The following is a 23,688-nucleotide window of genomic DNA, read 5'->3' as shown; positions in this document are numbered from 1 at the left end:
ATGTGCGTGGCTATTGTCTGATGAGCGCGAACTTGTGAATTTGTTAGCTCGTGGAGCGAATATAATAGCATTTGGCATTTGTAAAGAATGTTTTACAGGTTAGAGAGGCTGTTTTTGCCTTGAACGGCACTACGATAACAATGACAAGAAATGTGCGATAAAATATGTCAATCATAGGTCTCATGCCGCACCAATCAAAGGACCTGTTGGCTGGCGAACAGCGTTTTTCAAAAGACAATCATTCCACAAAAACTATAATATGGCAAATTATTCCATCAGTGTTACAGTTTGTACCTGTAGTACTACTTTCCCGCTCCTCGTTTGACTTACACCTCTTTTTGGCTTGCCCTGTACTGTCAGCATGTTGAGCAACATCAGCAACTGCGAAATTAAGTATACGCACAACTATGATGGGACGTGACAAGAGAGCTTTACACTTATAAGGGATTACATGGTGTACCGAAGAAATTGTAATATGGTTCCAGATACACAGTCCAGTTTCGAATTCACCCATGAATCATTTGATTGACAGCAAGTTTACGCATTTGGGCTCCCTGTGGTGGCACGTGGGGGACCCGGGGCACCCGGACCTCCAAATATGGTAACGACATCAGATTCAGCTTGCATGTATTAGTATAGCATGTTCTCCATTATGACTATAGTGCGTCACTTGCTATCAAGTCTCTGTCTTCCCCCCTCCCCCTTTGTAGGGGGGAGGGGGGAGGGGGAGGACACTTATAAATACCAAGTGGGGGGGGGTTGCTAAAAGTTTAAAAAGTATAATCTGTATCTTCTATAATCTACTCTGCAATGTCTTACAACAGTTCGTTGCGCTCACAGTTGCCGTGTAAACGACAGGAGCTCTCTTTGATGAGCATGCTATGCTCTTAGAGCAATTGTCGAGAAGAAATGTTATTTAAATAAATAAAAAACTACTCAAACTGTACCCGAAATGATCCCCGACCCCATTTCGAGTCGGAACTGATCCCGGAGTAATGCAGTGATGGACTAAAGGATTGAGGAACTTTGGAAGTATATTTTTATTACTATTTCCCTTGGTGTTGTTATGTAAAATTGTCCACACATGATGACAATCAACCACCAACAAACAACCCCTGTCAATCAAATGGTGTGACGTCATCGATCACGTGACTGTCTCGAAAACCTTGAATACCTCACCCAGAATAAACAGCTAAGGTCACGAAACCAACATATGGTGACAAACACTTGTCAATCAAATTGTGTGACTTCAAAGATCACGTATATCTGTTATAGTATATCTGTTCTGTTAAACTTTTATTAGAACATTAGGTGTTAGGTGTGAATCTGTTGTTTGCACATAGCATCATATTGCAGGAGATGTATAAACAAATTAGACATGTAAATGTATTTTCCTCTAAGTTGCTGTTATTCTACTCCCAAAAAGGTTTTGTCCATCACAACGTGATGGGTTATTTTCTGGTATACCTTAAACGTGCTGTATTTAAAAGCATTTCAAGAGAATCATGCCGTTGATTGAGTTATGTAACACGATCAAGATTTGGTTGACAAGGGTTGTTTGTTGTTTATTATGCATGGGATATTCAAGGTCTTTGATACGAGTCACATGATCGATGATGTCACACCATTTGATTGACAAGGGTTGTTTGTTGGTTGTTGTTTGTCATCATGTGTTTTATACCGCAGACAATAATTTCACATAACAACACTGAGGGAATAGTAACAAAAATCCTCAATCCTTTAGTCCATTCCCTGAATTACTCTGGGATCAGGCCAGGATGCTTTGAACGGCACTGCGACAACAAGGACTAGAAACTATAATATACCTGTTTCATCAGTCTCTTCATCAGTCTCTTCATCAGTCTCTTCAACATCAGATAATGACTGAATGGCAACTGCAAAAAGAGGAGAACAACATTAAATATATGCACAACTACTGTATGTGACAAGAGAGCTTTATACATGAAGGGGTTACATGGTGTACCATAGAAATTGTAATGGTTCCAGAATTATAATAGTACAATATGCCAGCTGCAGTCACAGGAGTGGGGCCAGTTTGTAGCAAGAAAGATTGTTCTTGCTATGAGCCTCAGTTTGCTTTTAGATTTACCCCATTAATACAGTTGATTTTGCTCTGACGCAATGGTCATACTTACCTGCTTATGGAGCGTTTCCTTCTTACCCCTACCCCTTTCCCTCTCTTCATTTTTTGCTTGCCCTTATTTCCCATGTGGCCACAATTTACCAATTACCAATTTAGTAGTCGGCATGTCCGATATGCTTCTCCCCATCATCACTAATGTCGTGAATTCTTCACTTTCCTTGGGACACTTTCCATCTGATTGGAAAACGGCCCTTGTGGATCCAAGACTGAAGAAGACCAAGCAAGGGATTTCCATATCCAATTTAAGACCTGTGAGTAATCTGCAATACCTCTCTAAATTGGTTGAAAGTGCAGTTTATGATACGAAGTGCAGTTTATGATACGAATCTCTGATACGAATCGAGCCGTTTTTTTTTTATGAATCATTGTACTCTTACGCCATCAGTTCAGTAAGTTTCAGATTTATTCAGTTAAAGTCTCGAACGCCTTTTTAACCTTGCATGAACTGAAAGAGCTTTTTAATGATAATGCAAATTTTGTTCTCAATTTTGTTCTTCTTTACTAAGGGTTCATAGGAGCCATAAAGACCAAATAAGATTCCCCAATCTAAAAGAAATCATTTGTACACCAAAATTATGCAATAGAAAATATAGGTCACCGTTCTCAATCAAGAGCTAAAGACCATCGTATCTTTTAACCTGTTCCACGGATTAAAATAAAACAAGCGCGCTTATTCGCCTAAACGATTACGTGATTTTTATGCGCAATACTGAGGAATCACATTAACGAGCTTCAGCAAACGAGGCCGTCCGCCATTACAACATATGCTAATATTCCTCGTGTAGTTCGCTTTTGTCAGTTCTTTGTTTGACTTATTTCCTTTATTCTTGACCGGAAACGCTCGATTGCACTCTCAGTAACTCAAAGCTCCTCACCCTCCCCCCCAAATTGGTACTTTAAAACTCACTACACCAAGAATTTATGCTAATATATTATGCAGTTTCGAGATGGTCGAGCGGCAATCGTAGGCGCGCAACGAGTGCAAGAGAGGTCATCGAAGTCGCAGGTTCGAATCACGTTATAGGAGTTATTCTCAATCTGGCTTGGGGGCCGAATAACTTCTCCCCGAGTATGATTTGGAGCTTGCGGACAAGGAGTAACTCTCAAACTGGCTTGGGGGCCGAGGAACTCCTCCCCGCGGAACTTGCATTTTGTTTTTGCTGTTTTTTTCTTCTTTATCCCTTATTATCATCATTTTTATCTTCTTTTTCCCTTTTTCCCTTTTTTTTGTTCCATGAGCAGTTTTCATTTTCGGGCCACTTTGTTGATTGTTAGTTATATTCTGAATCCTGTGCTGTTTTCTGTTGCTCAGAAGTGGCCGGCAAAGACCCTTTTTCCTTGAAATAGAAATGGTTTTTTTTGCTTTAACCGTTTTATGTATTTTTTTACCTCTTTTCTTCCTTTGACGTTTCTTATGAATTATCCTTATTTCAAGCTCGTCATCCTTCGATAGGCTATTCCCTTATTTTTGTTTCAGAATAGATAACAATGATAATAAGAAGAATAAAAATGGAAAAGTCCTCAAAAATGCATTTTTCTGTGAACGTATTTTATTATAGCTGTACCTATTGTAGACAGTGTGGATAGCTGTACCTACTGTGAACAGTGTAGAAAGCTGTACCTATTGTAGATAGTGTAGATAGCTTTACTACTGTAGACAGCGTAGGTAGCTGTACCTATTGTAGACAGTGCAGATAGCTGTACCTACTGCAGACAGTGTAGAAAGCTGTACCGACTGTAGGCAATGTAGATATATGTAGCTATTGTAAACCGTGTAGACAGTTTTACTGTACACAGTGTAGATGGTTGTACCTATGCTACTCAGTGTAGAAAACTGTGCCTACTGTAGACAGTGTAGATAGCTGTACTTACTGTTGACAGTGTGGATAGTTGTACCTACTAAAGACAGTGTAGATACTTGTACCTACTGTAGACACTGTAGATAGTTGTACCTACTGTTGACAGCGTAGATAGTTGTATCTACTGAAGACAGTGTAGATAGTTGTATCTACTGTAGACAGTGTAGATAATTGTACCTACTGTTGAGAATGTAGATAGCTGTACCTTCTGTAGACAGTGTAGATAGTTTTACCTTCTGTAGACAGTGTAGATAGTTGTATCTACTGTAGACAGTGTAGATGGATGTACCTACTGTAGTCAGTGTAGATGGATGTACCTACTGTAGATAGTGTAGATAGTTGTATCTTACTAGTCAACACAGTGATATGTCTTACATAACAGTTCTACAAATTGAAACAACAATATAGCCCAGTATACACCCCTTTCCCCGCCCCTTGCCCAAACAGTAGTCCCAATGAAACAGTGATACCTTGGTCAGTGGGTGTTCGTGAAAAAGTAACATGGCGGCCAGCATGAGAAAGATTGAACAATAATATTTATTTCGGAACTAAGCACGTAAACAAGGCTCAAAGGCGATCGATTTCATTTTTTTTACAGACGAAATATCACTAAAAATATATACAAATTGATGTTATGAGTTTCCAACGCGAGGAATAGCTGAAATGTCTTATGAAGATGACAAACTGTGCTGGAAAGACGCGGCTCGTAGGATTTTAATACTGCAGGAGTCGTCCTCTGACGGACCATTTAACTCAAACCTTAACGTTATACTGGACGAACTGAATTCTTTGGATTATGCAACAAGTGTGGTAGACAACGAAGAGGTGAGTCGTTTTCTCATTGGTATTTTATTTGTATTGGTATATACCACTAATTGGTTCATAAATATCAAGCAATATTAAGAGAAAATAATGATGAATTATTCTTTAAGAGGCATCAAAAGATACGCGGAAATCTCTTGATTTGCCTCCTAAAAGGTATGTGTAAGGCATTTCACAAGCAATTGAATATGTAGAATGATGCGGGACAGCAGCTGAGGTCGGTTTTTCTCATTACATCCATTTTTTAGAGTACTTTTGGGTTGCTTAGAGCTTCTCCATTGTTAAAAATTAGATCAGATTGATCCCCGTGGTGTCTGTGTGATCTGATACTTGGATGCAGAAGGCCTTAAAAAGTTGGCAAATTGTTTACCAGCATTTTTATTTCTGTCATTGGATCAGGGATGTGGTGGGGTAGAGGCAAGTTCATTGGATTGCTGGCTGAGAGGCCAAGGATTACAACCTAATACAGTTAGTGTGTTGTGTTCTTGGGGAAAGAGACTTAACTTGACTGTGCCTCTCTTCCCCTAGGGATAAAAATGAGTTCTGGTATATGGTTAGTCAGAGAAACTGGACTAAATTTTTGGGAGGGAGGGGAGGGGGTTTGGCTAATCTATGATGGACTGGCATTCCATCCATACATGGTAGCAAAACTCCTAGCCACTTTATACCACAGAAATTGGGAGAAGCTCAGTGGCTTGATGAGGCAGTTGACTGGAGAACAGACTTTCCCTTTAAACCTTTTTAGTTGGATAGTTAAGTTTAATTTTTATGATAAAACTTTTGTTATTTCCAGAGTGCTTTACAAGTACTGTGTAAATGTTGTACACTTATACAGTCAGGTGGAAATGATGACTTTCTCAGCACAAAGTTCTGTCAACTGATTGTGAATCTGCTGGCAAAACAAAAGGTATTTAATTTTTTACCCAAAGTGTAATTCACCAAAGAGAGTCATTTGAATCTGTTAACTGATATTTCTAGTGCTCAGCTCTTAACACTTTACCTGTCACATTTTCATATTTTCAGTAGGAGAAACTTTAGATAGTTTTCTAAGTGTCTAACTCCAACCCTAAGTAATTGCTTCTATAGTGCATGAATTCAGTAATTTGAAATCAAAAGCTACTACAAATGAAGTGGTGTATAAGGAAATCTGCAAGTGTGATCTGATATACTCCCTTAACCTTTTTACTCCTAGGATCTCATCAGTAATTCTCCTTACTGTCTATCATACAGTTCATATGATGTTAGTTCTGAGAATTTTGTGTACGATCAACCAACAATCCCCTAATCAGTATTCTTCTTTATTCTCATCGACTGTCTGCTTGATAATGTATTGATACTTTAAGGAGAAATTCTTTCTTGGTCACTTATGAGATTTAAAGAGTTAAATGACAGGAGGTTCATGTAAACCCACTGGTCCACCTCAGTATACAGTCCTGTATTGACGTTTTTGTGTTTATTTCTTCTGTGTGCCTATAATGATCTTCACTTTTAATTACAGGTTGGCCTCAATCAAGAAACACTGAATCATCTTGCCAGCTTCCTTATTAACTGCATCAAGATTTGTAAAAAGTGGACAGTACTGAACATTTTACGAGCTTTAGGATCTACTCTTTATGAAAATGGGTCACTCTGTGAACAGGTATTTGATAAATGTATGGGTGAAGAAATGAAATAACTTATAATAATTGATTTTCTTGTGTTTCAAGGTAAGGGGCAAATGTCATTGTGTTTTAGGGTTGTTTTACTCTTAGACTAGCTCTCATTACCTTTAGAGGTGGACCACAATAGAGATCATTTGAGCAAAATTATGTGACACCTTTCAAGCTTAATTTGTAATTTTTGTTTACTTTTGTTGGAAAACTCAGAAAACCTACAATCAGTATCAAAATTATTTGACAGATCCTGTTTGAAGAGTCCTATTTATGAGTAGAATAACAATCCTGTCCCTACCACCTTCTAAATTATTGACAAGGTTCCCCTTCCCCATTCAATGTTGCCTAAAGGTTCATGGAATCATGATACAACATTGCTTTTGAGGGAGGGGAGGGGAGGGGAGGGGAGGGGTGAATAGGTTAACTTAACAAGAGGAAAAGAGATAAAATTGTAGTAAAAGTGAGTTAAAAATGTTAATGTGTCAACATTTCTGTCGCCAATTGTAGGTTGGATTGGTCAATTGTATACTTTCCATGCACAATAAAATTCAGGACATGTGGGCATACCTTAAATTGTTACCTAAGGGTTTGAAATATAAGTTCAAAGTTTATACTGAAAATTTCATTTCTGTTTTAGTTTGGCGATAGACTGTTAGGTAAAGGTGGGGTGCTGGTGGACCTGTGCAGGGACAAGTCACAGGAAACCGATGTTCTCTGTAGTACTATCCAATGTGTGGCTAATATATGCATGAGGTATTTCATCCTTATCGGTTAATTTTTATTCACTATACAAAAAGATGAACTAATCTGCACTGGGAATGGGCTATCTTATCTTATTGATTGGTCAATATGACCCTGTTTATAAGAGTATAGACAACAGTGCTTGCATTAATGTGTCATGCAATGCCTTTATCAGCTCTCAAGCATGGATGACTTGGAAATTTTGACGCCAATATTTAGTAAAAAACAAATCAATAGTGATTAAGCATGGTCTGCACTCTTATTGACAACAATATTTAGTCATCACAGTGGTCAAAATTTGTTGAGGACTCACTCACCTTGTGAGCCCGCAACATTTTGACCATTGTACAGACCACACTAAACCACTTTCGACTTGTTAAGTAGAATGATGGTATCTCAAGGGTGTTCATTAACCCTTTAATTCCCAAGATCTAACTAACTTCCTTCTGACTGCCATCCATTTCTTTGAGAATTAGACAGGAAATTTTGTCTTTTATCAAGATAACATGGTCAAGATGACAAACTTTTCAATTCTCATAACCTGTTAGCTAAATATCATATATGAATCATGAGGAGAAAGTACTTGTTAATCACTTCTAGACATTAAAGGGTCAAGAAATGTAGTAGCAGGAGAATTGTGTTGAGTTATGGGAGAATATTCTTCATGTTTGAATAAAAAAGGAGTCCTGAAGGTCATTGAACTTCAGCTGAAGAAAAAAGAAACTTGTGTGGAACTTTAGTGGCAAGTAACTGACATACTTTTACAAAAGTTTGCTGCAGATTTTATTCGCTGTCAGCTTCATACGTGTACTTGGGATTTAAATTGATTGGTGTTTTCCGTGATTTTTAATGGTCTTACTATTGCCATTCTCCTGAGGCTTACCAATAGAGCATCTAGACTAGTAGTCTGAAGTTTGTTGGTTTAGTATGGATACCACTGTTCCCTTGAACCATTCTCATATAAAAGTAATCGTAATCTCCAGCTTTTATGTGATTTTGTTTTAAACACTAGGTCATCAAATGGATTACATTTGGATGATAAATTCATTGCACAAGCATTCAATCTTCTTCTGGATCTTCTGCAAACTTCCAACCCAAACTCATGTAAAACAGAGATTGAACATTTTAGGGTTAGTGTTAGTTTTTTTTCTATTGAAGATCAATGTCATTTTGTACACCAAAAATTATTGTTTTGGTACCAATATATAGACTTGTTAGTAAGAAAAAAGCTACAGTGCCTATGACATGACCAAATGAATATTCAACCTTTTGGCCCCTAAGAGTGACTAGCCTCTAATTTCTCCTTACAATATCACCCCTGAATCACACATCAAGGTCATGAGAATGAAAGAAATGATCACCAACCTAAGAAGCTCTCAAAAGTTAAAAAAATTCTCGTTGTCGGCTCCATGAGAACAGTATGAAGAATATACATACTGATTTAAGGGTGTAAATGGTTGATACATGTTTTTAGAATTTTTAACTACAGGTGATACATGATCAGACACAGAGTCCTATTGGACTCATTCTCATCTTCAAACCATAAATTCCTCCCATTATCTTACTTTTAGGTCATCAATGCAGTTTTGCGTGCTTTGTTAAATGTTCTTGTTCTTGGGTGTTCAAGTCAGAGTTATGATCTTGGACCTCTCTTGGCAGCTCTTAAGGTAAACTCTGACACATAAAAATGGCTACTTTACTTAAAGACCTCTTACTAACCAAGTTAGGGGTCTGCACTTTAAGTTGTGGATCAAGTATTCCTGCTTGGTTGTGGCCCATGTGAGTGGAAAAAACAAGGTTGCATTACTTTTAGTAAAGATCAAGAAAATGAGGATAGTAAGATATTTAGTTTATCTCTGGGTTCAAATAGAGGGGTAAGATTTCAATTCAAACAAACTTTTGAATGTAGTGGGCCCTACAGTGAAATACAGCCTGCTAAATTGACCAGTCATAGCACATGTGGCAACTGAGAGATAAAATTGTAATACTCCATACAATCTCATTGAGCTGAAGCACATGGTAAAAGTTTCTAGATATTGCATAAGTTCTTTCAATGTGCTCATATATTTTTTCTGGCCTCATAATGGCCCTGAGTGTAGTTCTACTATTTTTAAATTAAAATTCTTCTATACTATTTTTGTAGAACTACATGTTTTGTGGCTTGCCTGGCTACAAACCAGTGTATGCTGAGAAGAGGAACCAGCAACCAGAGGATCAACCAGGTATCATAGCTGAAATTTCTCTTTGAGGAAAGCACTTACTGTACTTAGGTACATAGAGCCCTTGCCATTCTAGTGTCCATGAAAGTATGTATGTAGGCATACTGTTTTCTTGAAACAGAAATTGTATAGAAGGGTAAGAATAACTGTCAGTGGTTTTTCCTTGGACATCTTAAACTTTCTCTGTGGGGGTAGATGAGGTGAAACAGAACATAGCAGAGCAGGGATATAGAAGCTGTGAGTGCCTGACAGGAACTATAGATATGCTGGCAAAGAACTGTTATGGCAGGACTACAGTGGGTCAGTCATCCCCTTAGTTCAATTTTGTTACTCTGGAAACTGACTCATTGAACACTCAGAGGAAGTATGGGTTTGCTTAAGGTTTTCTCCACTGCTTTGCGATATTTGATGCATGGAAGCAAAACCAAAAGAAATGACAGAGCTACAATTCAGAAAACTTGGGCTAGAGAATTTTGCATGTTGTCTAATTGTGATTTCTACAAAATTTTCCATGGGCGTGCAGTGGTGGCAAATAGCTCTCTGTAGCTTTATTTATTTGTATTGATAGTTAACCATTACTTGATTAATAAATAAATCTAATTGCCAAATGAAGTAAAGGGAGTAAGGTTGAATTAGTACATACATAGGTTCCCTTCTTCAGAGGAAAGGATCATTGTAAACTTTGATTAAGAAATAGCCAATGCCCCATGAGCCGTCCAGCTCTAACAAGTATGCTTCCAAACCTTTGTTAGACAACATTTTTCAGATGAGATGATAGTACTACACTCTCCAACTAAGTGAGGAAAAAGTACCCTTCTAAGGGTAGCTGGACTCTGAAGTTATGGAATTACATCTTGGGTGCAACCTTGCTCTGATTTGTTCTTCTCTCTACAGGGATTGAGCCAGATGATTTATCTTCAGTTCATTTAGACACAATACCCCAAAAAGATCGTACCTACTCTGCCCTTAGCAAGAAGAAAAAGAGACGCTCCAACAACAAAAAATCGAAACAAACTGCCTCACCTGTGGCACCCAAGCAAACATCTGTTGGTAGCCTTTCAACAGAAGCGCCAACACAAACATTTGCAGCAATGAATTTACATTATAGTTTGAGTAAAGAGGCTGGACACCAGGAGGACCAGTGCATTAGTCTCAGACCCAGAAATATGCAAAGACACACTACACATTATTCCAGAAGTAATAATTTTACTCAAAAGAAAGACAGTGCAGCTATGAATATGAACACTCTTGATAGATCAGGTGCAGAATCATCAGGCTATCACAGTGCATCAAGCTTGTCCAATGCAAGTTCTGACTCAGAATATTCTGACAGTGAGGCAGGACAGACAGCAAGGCTAAGGTACTGCTAACTTCACAAAATGTTTTTGATTGTACATGTACAAGGTATGGTTGCCTGCCTATTGTACTTGAGATCAAAAGGTCTTGGTTTGCACCCAGCTCAGGGTGTGCTGTTGGGAAAGACACTTTGTTCTCACAGTGCATATCTCCTTAGGGTATAAATGAGTACCAGAGAACTGCTGGGGGGGGGGTGGGTACTAACTTGCCTCTCTTTCAGTTTGAGCTACAATAATAGCACTCACTCCATGCTACAGAAACAGACAAACAGGGATAAACTCCTGCAGCTGTGGATGATAGACTTGTATTGAGACCTACTTTTCCAAAGGATCTTGATTGGGAAATGAAATATTAAAGAGATAAAATGCCACAGGAACCTCTGTTCACAAAATTAAACTCAATTGCCCAGTGAATAGTTTTTTCTAACAAGAGCATTTTTCAGGTCTATAACATTGAAAGTTCGGCTGAATGTTCTTCTTTGTCTTCAGGCTGTGATTAAAGTAAGCACCATATGTATCAATATGTCTTTGTATCTGCTTTTTATTGTAATATAGATTGGAATAATTTTAAATTGAGTGTTCATTGTAATCCAAGGCTGATTAAATCTCAAAGTGTGATTGCACCCCTTTATCAACCAATCAAATTCAGCAGTAAAAACAATTGGATTTTGGTCACTCTCCTGTGATATTTGTTTTCTTTGTGACAGTGTAGTGAAATTGTTGGAAGAATTCAACATCATGGCAGGGAATCAAAAGGTCAAAAGATGATCAGAGATTTTCCTTGAGCCCAATGCATTATTATTATTTTAAAAAACAAAACAAAATAGAGAAAAAAAGAGAGAGTCCAAGACTACTCTGAGCAAAAATCTTCATGATTCTCAAGAATATTTTGGTTTTTCAGAGCACAGACAAAAAGGTTATGTTTGGATACTGGTCCTCATTCATTCCTGATAATACAATGTCAGCATCATGGTCCCTTTTCACAATAATTCTGAAGGATCCCACTCCAAAGGTGGGCATATTTTCTATAAAGTAGTAAGACACTATAGCAGTGTGGGATGCATAATCTCAATCTGTTTTGTTTTAGTGTTGTTGTTGATTAGGATTACAAGGATAGTGATGATGGTAATAAAGTCATGAAACCACAGAAGAAAAAGTGATCATGACTGTATGAATGTAGCTAAAGCTGAGGATGTTTGGATTTTTTAACAAAATTTTTTACAAGGTATAGAATGTAGCCTGGCTCAATAATGAGTTCTCTGTCACCAAGTCGATGGAGCAGCTGTGCATAATATCAGAGTGTTAGAGATTTGAATTTTAAGAAGGGACTCAGATGTATGTTTTTGTCAAATGCATGTGACGAATGTTCAACATGATTCTTTAAAATAATTTTATAATAACTGGGACAAGATTGGATTGTGGTGAACATAATACTTTTTTTAAACTTTGTTTTTGTCTGACAGGATTGTTGGACTTACATAAATGACCCTTGAGCAGGTCAGATGAATTTTTGGCTTTAAAATTGTTGTGATGTTGACACTGTTAATTGATCTTTTTCAGGGCCGAGCTGCAGGTGTAACTGTCCTCATGGACTTATTGGATGGTTCAAGACAATTCTTGGTGGCTGCTGAAGAACGGTACATAACTATTTCATTCTTAGAATGTTTCTCTGTGTCATCTGCTGTCTTTCTGCAGAGTTCTTAATTTTTCAAGTTCAAGATTAAAGATGTTGATTTAAATAACATAAATGTTTAATGCATAATTAGGCTAAAAATAAACAAAACGAAATACATTGTAACTAAAAAACGAACAAACAATCACAGGTTTTTGTACATTTAGAATGTCTATACGAGGGGAATACTTTAAGTTTCAAAGTGAAAGAGATAATTTTCAGAGCTAAGAATATTAAAGAATCTAGGCCTTCAAAACAGATGTTGTTGAAATTGTGACTTTCAACTACTAGATGAACCTTTGGCAGTTTGCAATTTGTTTAAGGATTTTGTTTTTATTTTTGACAATCATAAAACTACTGAATGAAAATCATCAAACAGTTATTATTATTATTCTTTACTTTCAGAGAGCAGCATAGTAGTTCACCGTCATCGCGACCTTACACTTCATTCTCTGCGAAACTGAGCGGAATTGTTCATGAACTTCACAGATGTCTGCTGCAAGCTTTAGTAGCAGAAACATCAGCTACTACTAAGGCCCAGATACTAAAGGTAAAGTTTTACAGTTAACAAGTATTTTTTTGTCTTTAAGAGTGTACACTTTGACTGAGTGTTGTCAGATCAAAAGCAATGTAATCTCAATAGCCAATCAGAACGGAGGAATATAGTTTAAGGGCCAATAAGAACTCAAAGTAAAAACGAGCAGTGCTTAGAGCGCGGGAAAACGCAAGTGACTAAGTGGTCGTGAAAGACATCGTTCATTGTGTAATTTACCTTTTTTAAAATGAGCGCCACACCTTATTTTAAGGTCTGCATCATACTTTTAGTGTGATTTTTAAAAGTTGTTGTCCTTACCAGCTCTTCTTCTTTGAATTTTTAGTGCCTGTCCCTTCTAGTGCTGAACTCGCCATACAACAGATTAAAGGAAGGACTAGTCACCAAAGTTGTCAGACAACTTCGGCCTTTACTTTTCCTTAAAGGTATGCTTATATTGAAAGGATTCTCGACTGAAAAAAATAAGCGTACTGTGAGAACCTTCTTTAAACGAGAGATTTAGGTCGATTTGTTGAGTGAGCTTTTTAAAAAAAAAAAGTTTAAAAAAGCTTTAAATATCTTTTTTCAAAGAATAGATTACAGGAATGGGGTCGGAAAAACTATGGTAAGCACAAGGAGCCAATCAGAACTTAGGTATAGAGCACGAGGAGTCAATCAGAACTTAGGTATAAAGCACAAGCAGCCAATCAGAACTTACTAGGTATAGAGCACAAGGAGTCAATCAGAACCTAGGTATAGAGCACAAGGAGCCAATCAGAATTCAAGGTCGATACGTGCAATGAACCTCACACGCGGAAAACGAGTGTAGCAACAGTTTTCTCAACCAATCCCAGAGCGTAGTTTTGCAAACTCATTGTGGTCCACAATTAAATGAACATTTTACTCTGTGACTTTCTTTCTCTACTTGTTTAATACTCAGATCCAAACCTACAAACAGCAGTGTTATCTTGTCTAAGAATGGTTGTGTGTGTGCACACCCCACTACAAGAAGTGGTTGAAATAATGAGGCCAACCTCGGAGGAAATCAGCACAGGGAATAGGACTGTATCTGGAAACAACAGTAGTTCTGCCCATGACATGAGTTCAGTTTATGTGAAACCTGATTTACAGGTTCCACTCGAGTCTCCATGGCTCATAAACTGGTGTGTTAATACTATAAATAGGAGGGAAAATTCATTGGTGGTGCGATTGGAAGCCTTGCAGTTCATGGGATCCTTTGTGAAGAGCTATGTCTTCTTACTCAGGTAATTGTACTCACGGGCGTACGAGAGGGTGGAGAGGGAATTACCGGAGCCTCGTTCGTGTACCTTCCCTCCCCTCCCCTCCCCCCACCCTCCTCCTCTTAACTAGGGTGAGGAATTTCAAACCGTTCTTTTGCGAAATTTGGACTTGTTCAAGTAACCTGGAGAAGGCAGTAAATAAGCCGTGTTTTAACACAGTAAACGATTAATATGAGGTATATCAACAAAATATTGGCAATATATCAAACCTTGTGGTTGACGGATTTTTATCTCTGCCTTCCTGGGTAACTACGCCAACTACGATGTGATTTTTCCTCGTTGCAGTTCCAGTGTGGTAGAGTGTCTCAGGAGTCTGGCATGTTCATGTTTAAAGGATGTGGATGTACCATTTACACTGTCTGCTATGAAGGTGATATAATTTTGTCGATTGAGAGCACTTTTTAAGCGGGTTCTCAGGTCCTTTGAGATATCAGGACAAAGCGCTTACTACAATGAAACCTCCGTTTATGGAACATGTTCAACCCTTCTACCCCTGAGGGTGATAAGAGTCTAATTTCTTCCAACAGTATCACCCCCTAGATCAAATATTAAGGTCATGAGAATAAAGGAAATGATCGCGAACTCAAGAAGTTCTGTATTGTTCAACAAATTCTCCTTGTAAGTACATAGGAATGTATACAGAACAGTATGGAGAACTTGCACACTGATGTGAGGATGTAAAGAGTTAAGACCAGGAGAAATGTACTCCCAACAGAGGTTTTCCTTCAATATAGGAGCGTTTTTTCTGCTGGGAGTAAATTCTACATCCCTTGAGTAGAGGCGTCGACGCGTTTGTTATTGCGAACCTCTCCAGGATTCACAACAATGCAATAGTGCGTAGCAAAAAACCAAAAGTCCGGCAGAATTAGAAGCTTATAAGAACTGTTACACTCACGCGTTTCCCTGTTTTTGATCATGCGTTCATGAAGTCATGCGTTTTAATGCTTCTGCGAGGGTTAGTTGCGAATTTGCAGCTCTATGTGTTCATTATTGCTCATCAAAAACGATTCAATGGTTCTTTTACCCTTCAGTTTCTAGAGGAAATCGCGCGGGCGATGTATGCTGACTTTTCAAGCCATGCTGATAGGAGTGCAGTTTCTAAAGAACAGGTTAGCTCAGTTGTTAACACCATCAATGTATTAAAATTAAAGTATACAGCCATTGTGTTAAAATGAGGATTGGTATAATTTATTAGCTTTTAAAAAACTTCCATTGTAGTTCTCATATAGTTTGGATCGAGGCGCAGTGACATTATGGTTCGTGCTCCCGAGCATAGGGCAAGGTGTCCAGATTTCAGTGCTACTGGCGGGGTCACTGTGTTGTGTTAATGCGCAAGTCTCGTAACTCCAGTGCCTCTCGCTACTCTAGAATGTGAATGGCTACCCTGCGAACTGAAAGGGAAACCTGACAAAATGCCAATGGGGTAGCCTGTGACGGACTAAGGTCCCGTCGCTTTATCTTACAGAGGGTAGGGCTATTTGGCTTGAATGCGGAGTTTTTCGTTATCAATAATTTTTACAGATTCACGACTCCATTCTTGATTTGACCTTACAGTTTTCACGTGTTGTCTCTTTTCTCCCCAACAACTCTTCCAAATAGTATTTCTAGTAATTGTGTTTGTTGTTCTTCCTCTCTCAGTTGTATAATCGTGTTTTCGGTAAATTCATTAGTTTTATTTTATTTCTTTAGATTTTACAATTCTGGCTCAAGTTAATGGACGGTCCTCTGATCACTGTGATACAAGAGGGAAGCTCTGTGTGTGCTCCTTCATGTAGTGCTGCAGTTGATTGCCTGTCCAACATTGGAGCTGTCATCTTTAACGAACTTCCCGTGCGTTTACTCTGATAGTAATGTAATAGAAATCATAGAATCCCTAGTTCTTTAGCCTTGGTTTTTCCAACTCAAGATAATTGACACTAAAACTGGCTTCTTTCTCTGGTCAAGCACTGTCGTTTACCCCCTCTTCACACCAGTTATCTTTTCACGGACAGTTTCGAATATCAGGACTATACCCCTTTCATTACAAAATGAATGGTGTACAAGATATTTTACTCTCTATGAGCCTCTTTACACCAAAGGGGGTAGATGGGTAACGGCCATATAACAGGGAACCTGTCGAAATTTTTGGGGCCTGGGGGGAGGGTAGCTTTCGATGGGACTGGCACTCCCATCCAGGTCGAAAAGCGATTCTCGTAGGCAGATTTAGCAGGTGGCCATTTCTGGTGACTTTGTATCTCTTAACGTGAAAGCGTTAAGACTCGTACCATTTTTAAAATTCATTTATTCCCTGATCTCTTGTTTATTTCCAGGTACACAAGCGTATTCTTTGCATTACCCTACTACTTGGTTTGTCCAATGATGAAGACAAGAATGTAAAGGTGAAATATAAAAATCTAGCTTCCCTTATTGCTTACCCAAGGTTTGAAACTGTTTGAAACTTAAAAAGCAAAGAGTTTAGCCTGAAACTCCCAGAAGTGATTAACTTGCAACCTCTCCCAAAAATATCCATACATTATCCAGCAAAAAGGTGATAAGAAAACTTAAACTTATAACGCTAAATTTTCGTGACTAAATTACAAGGAACTGTGTAGCAGCTAGAGGGGAGAATTAACAATCAGATCTTGGGAGTTAAAGAATTAAGGAGTTTGAAACAGACCAAGTAGCTTAGTGGCTAAATGGTGAAAGTAGTGGCAACCTCCTCGTATCTAGTTACAGAAGGTTAGAAAATCCCCACTGAAGTTTTTTTTTTCGGTTAGGAATCCTCTGTGCTTGCAATTACGTAACCTGCAAAATGTAAGATTACGCAAGAAACAGTAGCTTAGCAACGTATCGTAAACATGGATGCGGTGATTCCGTCGTTCTACCGTCTTGCATTTGATAAGATAATCTGACGCACTCCAAGTTTTCCACCAGAGCTAAGAGCTCTTTTAAATTTAAATTTTGGTACTGTTTGATTTGTACCATATTTTTTTCCGGCATGCTTTGATTTGTACTTTCACCGAGTCTACGTGGCCTGCGTGTAAGGTGGGGATGGGGTGGGGGGAAAGAGAGGAGTTATGAATTGCAGTCCCCTCTACGCCATTCTCTTTGAACGAAGGCCACATGCGCTGTTCTTTTGCCCTTGCGCAGTTTGAGCTTAAAATCATTCATTTCTTCATAACTAGAGGTATAATAAACACCTTCAACCTGTACTGACTTCCTCGCCGTTTATCTCATGTCTAAGGCCTCATCAGTACGTGCCCTGGGTGTGTTTGTACTGTACCCTTGCCTGAGAGATGATGTGCTGTTTGTAGCAGACACGGCTAATGCCATGCTCACAGCCATGGCTGATCCTAAGATAATGGTACGGATGAAGGCAGCCTGGTCGCTGGCTAATCTCAGTGACTCTCTGGTAACCAATATGTAAGTAAAACGGAAAGCTGCTGTCTGGTTTTGATGTATACTTGTAAATCTAGGTCCGACCATGTTTGTGGCCCCTGCTCAGAGTTTTCAAATCGGTACAATTTGTCTTTTAACAGGATATACTTGTTATGTAGCACGAACTGTTGCGTTGCGCTACATTACGTTTACTGCGTTACATTTTATTTTTCAGGTCTTGTGGAGACACCGGTTTTATGGAAGATTTTTCAGACATGTTGCTATTGAAGCTGTTGAACACTTCTATTACAGCGGCGGATGATAACGAAAAGGTGAGTATTTAAGGATGAACACACGGTTTAGAAGATCAAATTGTATTACAACAACCAACTACAATACAAAAAAGTCATGATTTAAGGAAAATATTTTAAGATTCACACATTGTGACATATTAGCCTGATTTTTTTTATTTTCCAATGTGTTTCAGGTGAAGTCCAACGCGGTCAGAGCCCTGGGAAACTTTCTCCGCTACATCAGGATGTCATCTTTGGGTAAGAGTAAAAGATCACTTAAAGCACTTTGGAAAAATTCTTCAATTGATTGTCAAAAGTATTCTGGGATTGCATTGTTTTTACCATCGCAATCAATACGCTCCGTGATTGGTCAAGAAAAGTTGCACCACTTTGTAAACCAATCAGTGCAAAATTAAACAAAAGTCCGACGCGGTAACTCGCGTTTTCCCGCGCTTTAGCCAGTTTTCTTGTTTTTGCTGTGAATTCTCATTGGCTCCTTGTGATAATTTCCTCTATTCTGTTTGGCCTTTTTATGGTCACTGGTTGAGATAACGACACTCAATCGAAAAACGCTTGACTGTACTCCGTGACTGGATTAAGCAAGGCGTGTTATACTGCATGGAAAAAAATCTTTGTGGAGAAAACGTTTGAAATATTTGTGTTGTCAATCGTGATCTGATTTCTCATTTCAGATAAACCAGGCTTTGTTGAGGCGGTGGAGAAAGCTGTGCAAGCGCTGGTGAGAAACGTCGGCTCAGGGCTTATGAAGGTGAGAAGGAGGGAGATAGTAGTGGTATCAGTGTCTCCTGTTGAAATGATGACAACGAGAACAGTAGCGATGGTGTTGATAATGACGATTTCGATGATGATGATGATGATGATGATGACGGTGCCGATGGTGACCCTCTGACAGAATTATTTGAATCATGATGACAAAAATCTCGTTTCCTTAAAGGATCGGAACGCAGATGAGAAGGATAAACTTCAACTCCTTGGAGTTATTGTTTTGTGGTCTCCCTCTGGGAGTATGAATGATTCTAGGGGCACCTTAACTTAATCGTCAGGACAACCTTATGAACCGTAGGGGTAACCTACGATCAATTAACACACCCCCCCCTCTACCTGATGTAGAAGCGTTGATCCAATTTTGGTTAAAATACAACTTCTTTGGCTTTTGGATTTCAGGTTAGGGTTTGTTTTCGTTATTTTTGTTTTATTTCTTGTCTATATTTGATTCAAACTCTCTTTGGTTACTAGGTTCGCTGGAATGCTTGTTACGCCATTGGCAATGTGTTTCGCAATGCTTTCTTGCCAATCGGCACAGCACCTTGGACGGTTGGTATTTTTTTATATCATTATCTGTCTTTTGTTTTACCAATTTACCAATTTCAATACATTGCTCGATGTAAAGATAAGGAGAATAAAAATTATCTTTCCAGTGACATCATTAGTCGTGATCCACCGTGACACGACATGGAAAATGTTCGGTGACCATCAAAGGAGCCACGTCACTATATTTTGTGTCATTTTCTACGAAGTACAACCTGCTTTCAAGTTGAAGAGAACTACAAAATGTTCGTTTGTTTAGAAAGACAAGCACAATGAAGACAATTTTGAACTCAGAGGGAATAAGGAGCGCGAAGTATGGCGAGGGTCAACACGGATGGAAATTTGCTAACTTAATGAAAATTTAAGGGTGTGCTCAGTGGGAGTAGCTCCTTTGAGGAGAACCAGTATTTCTCGTATCTTTGGGTTAACATACTTGAAAGACTGACAATTTTCTCTGAACCTTTCTAAAGCACCCTTCCCCCCTAGAAAACTTCCTTCCCTTCATTACTTTTTACATTGAGACACTAAAAATTAAAAGTACTTTTTTATCTACGTAGGCTGAGATTTTCACTGGTTTGGAAAATGTAATTCGCGACTGCAAGAACTTTAAGGTGAGTTCTAAAGGTAACTTGTGGTAATTGGATTTTATGATGCAAACTCACGATGGAATTTTGTATCGAGACGAGGCTATAGTAAGCTGTGTAAAGGGGGTAAGTTTCTAAAGAAACTGTGGTGCTGGTGGAAGAGTATAACAGGGTAATTTAGTGTTGACAACTGAGTTGATAACGTGAATTGGCCACCGTAAAAAGTTTAAAGGCTGACGTTTCGAGCACTAGCCTTCCAATCGCTCTAACGAAGGGCTATCGCTCCAAACGTTAGCCTTTAAACTATTTACGGTGGCCAATTTACGTTATCAACTCAGTTGTCAACACTAAATTACCCTATAGTAAGCTGTAATTGCGAAAAGTTGAAAGTAACTCATCTATGTCTTCACTTTCTAAGATCGATCTCATAAGACGTAAAGAAGCAAAACTTAGCCAGACGAACGCTTGAAACAGTGCAGAATAATATTTATGCTCAGTAGTAGTCGTTAATTCCTGATGCAGACCGTCTGTGCTTTGACTTGAGTAAACTCTGTCTGATTATTTCCAGGTTCGAATCAATGCCGTCCTACCCTTGTCAATTCCCCCAGAGAGGCGTTACTATGGAGGTGTGACTCTGTATTGTCGAATTTTCGCCACATTGATTGACGCCTTGAAAGGCACTGAGAAGGTCACGGAGTTTAGCGAGTTCAAATACAGAGACCATCTGAGGCAGCAGGTACGATTTGATTATTCTTAACAATTCTCCATACTGTTTACTATACGTTTCTGATAATTTTAGCAATGAGAATAAGTTGTTAATCAAACAGTCAGTGGATATTTTTCTTCCTTCTCAACACCTCTATGATAAAAACTGTATCGATTGTAAGGAGACATTCCCCCATGCTCAGCCTTGGTAGCGGTAAGGGTTAACAGGGCACCCTCTTCTGATCCCGAAATTTAATGTTTACAGGTGGTTTGCCTTTCATTATTTTGTATGTAAGGGTTTTTTCTGGCTCGCTTTGGAGACAGGAGCGGTGATGATTACTCCTAGGCTCCAAATCAAGCCGTCTGAGTCACTCAGGTCAGAAGGGTGTGTTCTTGAAAAAGACAGCGACTTCCAAAATGACCCTCTCTACCTCAAGGGTACTAGAATGAGGGAATCCGGCGTAGATATTTTAGGGTGTGATAGACTAGCATTCAATCCATTGGAAACCGTTCTAAGCTCTTCAGGTGTTGGCTAAGAGCTCCCTAAAGAGTTCATCTTTGATTTGTCACACACTTCAGAGGGGGGGAGGGGGTTTTTAAGGAAATATTTTTCTCAGTATAGGATACTGATTTTGACACAAATCTATTTGCCAGCTTTGCAATTCACTTTGTCATATGACGCAAATGATGACAGAAGAAGACGCCAGTTCTCTCGGTTCTACGCTGGAGGAAAGCCACGATGCATTGAAAGATTACATTGCAGATTATGTTCGCCACCTTTACACTCAGGTGAGAATTTACTCCTATCAGATGTTAGCTTCTCCTTGTTCTCTTTGGGAGTGTCTAGCACGCAGTACTCTGAATCACAAGGTCCTGGGTCGAGCTCTGGCCAAGTCATGTTGTAGTGTTTTTTGGCAAGACATTTCATTTACGCGTTGTCTCTCTCCACCCTGCAGTGTAAATGGGAGTTGTAGAGTTAACCATGAATTTCTTTCCCTCCTCTTTCTACTCTCCCTTCCCCCTCAGTTCTCCCTTAACACGGGAGGGAAGGGGCATTCAAAGTTTGCATCAAACCTACTCTTTTACTCAAAGGATATCTTAGATCTTGACTGGACCACGACAGATGTGTTTCGTTTTAGCTCAGTAAGGCCTTTGAAAGTCAGTCAGATATCTACAATTTTGAAGTGATATTTAAGTTTTTTTTATCAATTCTTTAGTCTTCACATAGATAAATACACGAAGTAAGGGAATTTAAAGGATCAAAATTTTCGCTTTTTTTTTTAACAGGAGTCGTCAATCGAAGATCAAAAGGACGGCAATACAGCAACTGAAAAATGTGAGTTGGTTGAAAGTTTGTCGGGGCTCATCCATATCAAAAGACAAAGTATGAAGGTGTTGTCTGAAGAGAAACAAAAATCATTTCCTGTTATAAGATAAGGAGATTCGAGATTAGACGTTTCAAGTTATCGAAAACGACTCCTCAGGTTGCATTGCAACTTGTTGTTAGACGACCCCTTGTTTCTTGGCAACACGAGATGGTAAAAACAGTGAGCTCAGCTATTTCATCAAGAATGTATATCGCCATCCACTGGTACTCTTTCGCGACTGCTAATGATTGTTTTCAATCGATTCTCACTCTGCTGCTTCTTGTAGACTTTTACATGTTACTCCTCTTTTCTGTTTAGTAACCGCTGTACAGGGCGCTCACAGGCGAGTGTATGAGGAGCTAGAGGCATCTACCCCCGCGGTTAAGATCTTGCAAGATGTGTTTGGAGAATGGACTAAGGCTACAGAGACGAAAGATGAAGCGAGGACAACAGAAGAAGTCGAGTCTGAGTGATATCTTAGTTTCCAGTATTCAGCACGAGTTCTTATTGGTCCATGAAGATATTTTGTTTGCGGAACCGCTAAGACACAGAAGGAAAAATAATGTCTTGGTTACGGCGGAACCCAGAGAGAGATTGATGATAAGAAAAAAAAACATTTCACTATCGAAGTTAACTTTTTCCCAAAGTTTTGCTACCTTCAGCTCAAACTTGGAATTAAAGAACTTATAAAAATAAAATGAATGTATCGTGTGGAATGTCTTTAACTGGAAGAAGTTTTGTTCCTCCCATTACATTTGAAATAGGTGGGCATCGGGGAGGGAATTAACTTCTCACCCATTGAAAGATCATCTGACTAAGAAAACAGGTTCAATTCTAAAAAAAATGGAAGACCTGATCAACGCAACGTGGACAGAGTGTACAGAGAAAGTGAGGGGGTGGCTGGGACAAGTAGAACTCACTTATCGGGAGCACGAGAAACGTTTGTAAATCACTTGCCCCCGGCTATTGAGTTAAATTACTTTTCTCGTGCTCCCGACGTCTCTCGTGGCTTAAATATACCGGTAAATCGTCGAAAATTTTCAGCTTCTAAATAATCTTGAATGTTTTCATATACTGGTCGATTCATTTTGTAAATAAGCGGCCGTTTTTTATCCACTCAGTGGCAAGTTTTTCCTCTCTACTCACCCTCTCAAATTGAGGACATGCATCGCAACAGCTACAAATAGATTTGATAAGATAAAAGAAAGACTTGACATTCGCAATAACGTCATATTTGAGTCAAAACTCTTCAGTCTTTTTCTTGAGTCGTATCCAGTGGTATGTACTCCGCTTGTTACATATGACCCGAAAATTGTCCTACCAACCATGGCAAGTTCCCTCCAGCTCAGTGGGTAGAGCATTGTACCGCAAAAGCTGTCCCAGTCAAGATGGAGATCCTGTTCGGGGAGCTTGCCGGTTTTTTGTTCGATTTCTTGTTGAACCCTTTTTTATGATTCTCATTTTGTTAACAGCGTATTGTAAAGTTTACCCTTTATTCTACACCCTTAAATTGACGACTTGCATCGAAACACTACTGAATTTGAACATTATTAAATTAAATCACAAAGGTTTTATACTGCCGTCATCTTGAAGTCAAAACACACTCTCCTTAGAACCTTTGCCTTTGTTTATTGCAGTACTCTGTCCACCTGTTACATATAATCTTAAAATTTTGCTCTCCTTTCATGGCAAGTTCCCCGCAGCTCAGTGGGTAGAGCATTGTACCGCGAAAGCGG

At 38.9% G+C, this 23,688-nt stretch overlaps 1 protein-coding gene and 1 pseudogene across 1 annotated transcript; one reads left to right on the top strand and one right to left on the bottom strand.

Annotated features, from left to right (window-relative positions):
* The window catches only part of LOC131792864 (uncharacterized), a 3,186-nt pseudogene extending 787 nt beyond the window's left edge, over positions 1 to 2,399 (bottom strand).
* A 2,134-nt stretch (positions 2,400 to 4,533) lies between these two features.
* LOC131792828 (HEAT repeat-containing protein 6) lies at positions 4,534 to 22,650 on the top strand. Its single transcript, XM_059110235.2, has 28 exons — positions 4,534 to 4,848; positions 5,639 to 5,752; positions 6,344 to 6,484; positions 7,135 to 7,250; positions 8,251 to 8,368; positions 8,810 to 8,905; positions 9,382 to 9,460; positions 10,352 to 10,817; positions 11,256 to 11,313; positions 11,714 to 11,824; positions 12,373 to 12,449; positions 12,890 to 13,034; positions 13,363 to 13,462; positions 13,957 to 14,281; positions 14,603 to 14,687; positions 15,349 to 15,426; positions 16,007 to 16,147; positions 16,627 to 16,695; positions 17,541 to 17,719; positions 17,910 to 18,006; positions 18,162 to 18,225; positions 18,660 to 18,736; positions 19,225 to 19,302; positions 19,854 to 19,907; positions 20,449 to 20,616; positions 21,240 to 21,374; positions 21,873 to 21,921; positions 22,271 to 22,650. The coding sequence occupies exons 1-28, from the start codon at positions 4,687 to 4,689 to the stop codon at positions 22,423 to 22,425; spliced, it is 3,537 nt and encodes a 1,178-aa protein (XP_058966218.2). The 5' UTR covers positions 4,534 to 4,686; the 3' UTR covers positions 22,426 to 22,650.
* The last annotated feature ends 1,038 nt before the right edge of the window (positions 22,651 to 23,688 follow it).

Source organism: Pocillopora verrucosa, chromosome 2 (genome assembly GCF_036669915.1).
Source record: "Pocillopora verrucosa isolate sample1 chromosome 2, ASM3666991v2, whole genome shotgun sequence".
NCBI classification, from domain to species: Eukaryota; Metazoa; Cnidaria; class Anthozoa; order Scleractinia; family Pocilloporidae; genus Pocillopora; species Pocillopora verrucosa.
This window is presented reverse-complemented; position numbering and strand designations above follow the sequence as displayed.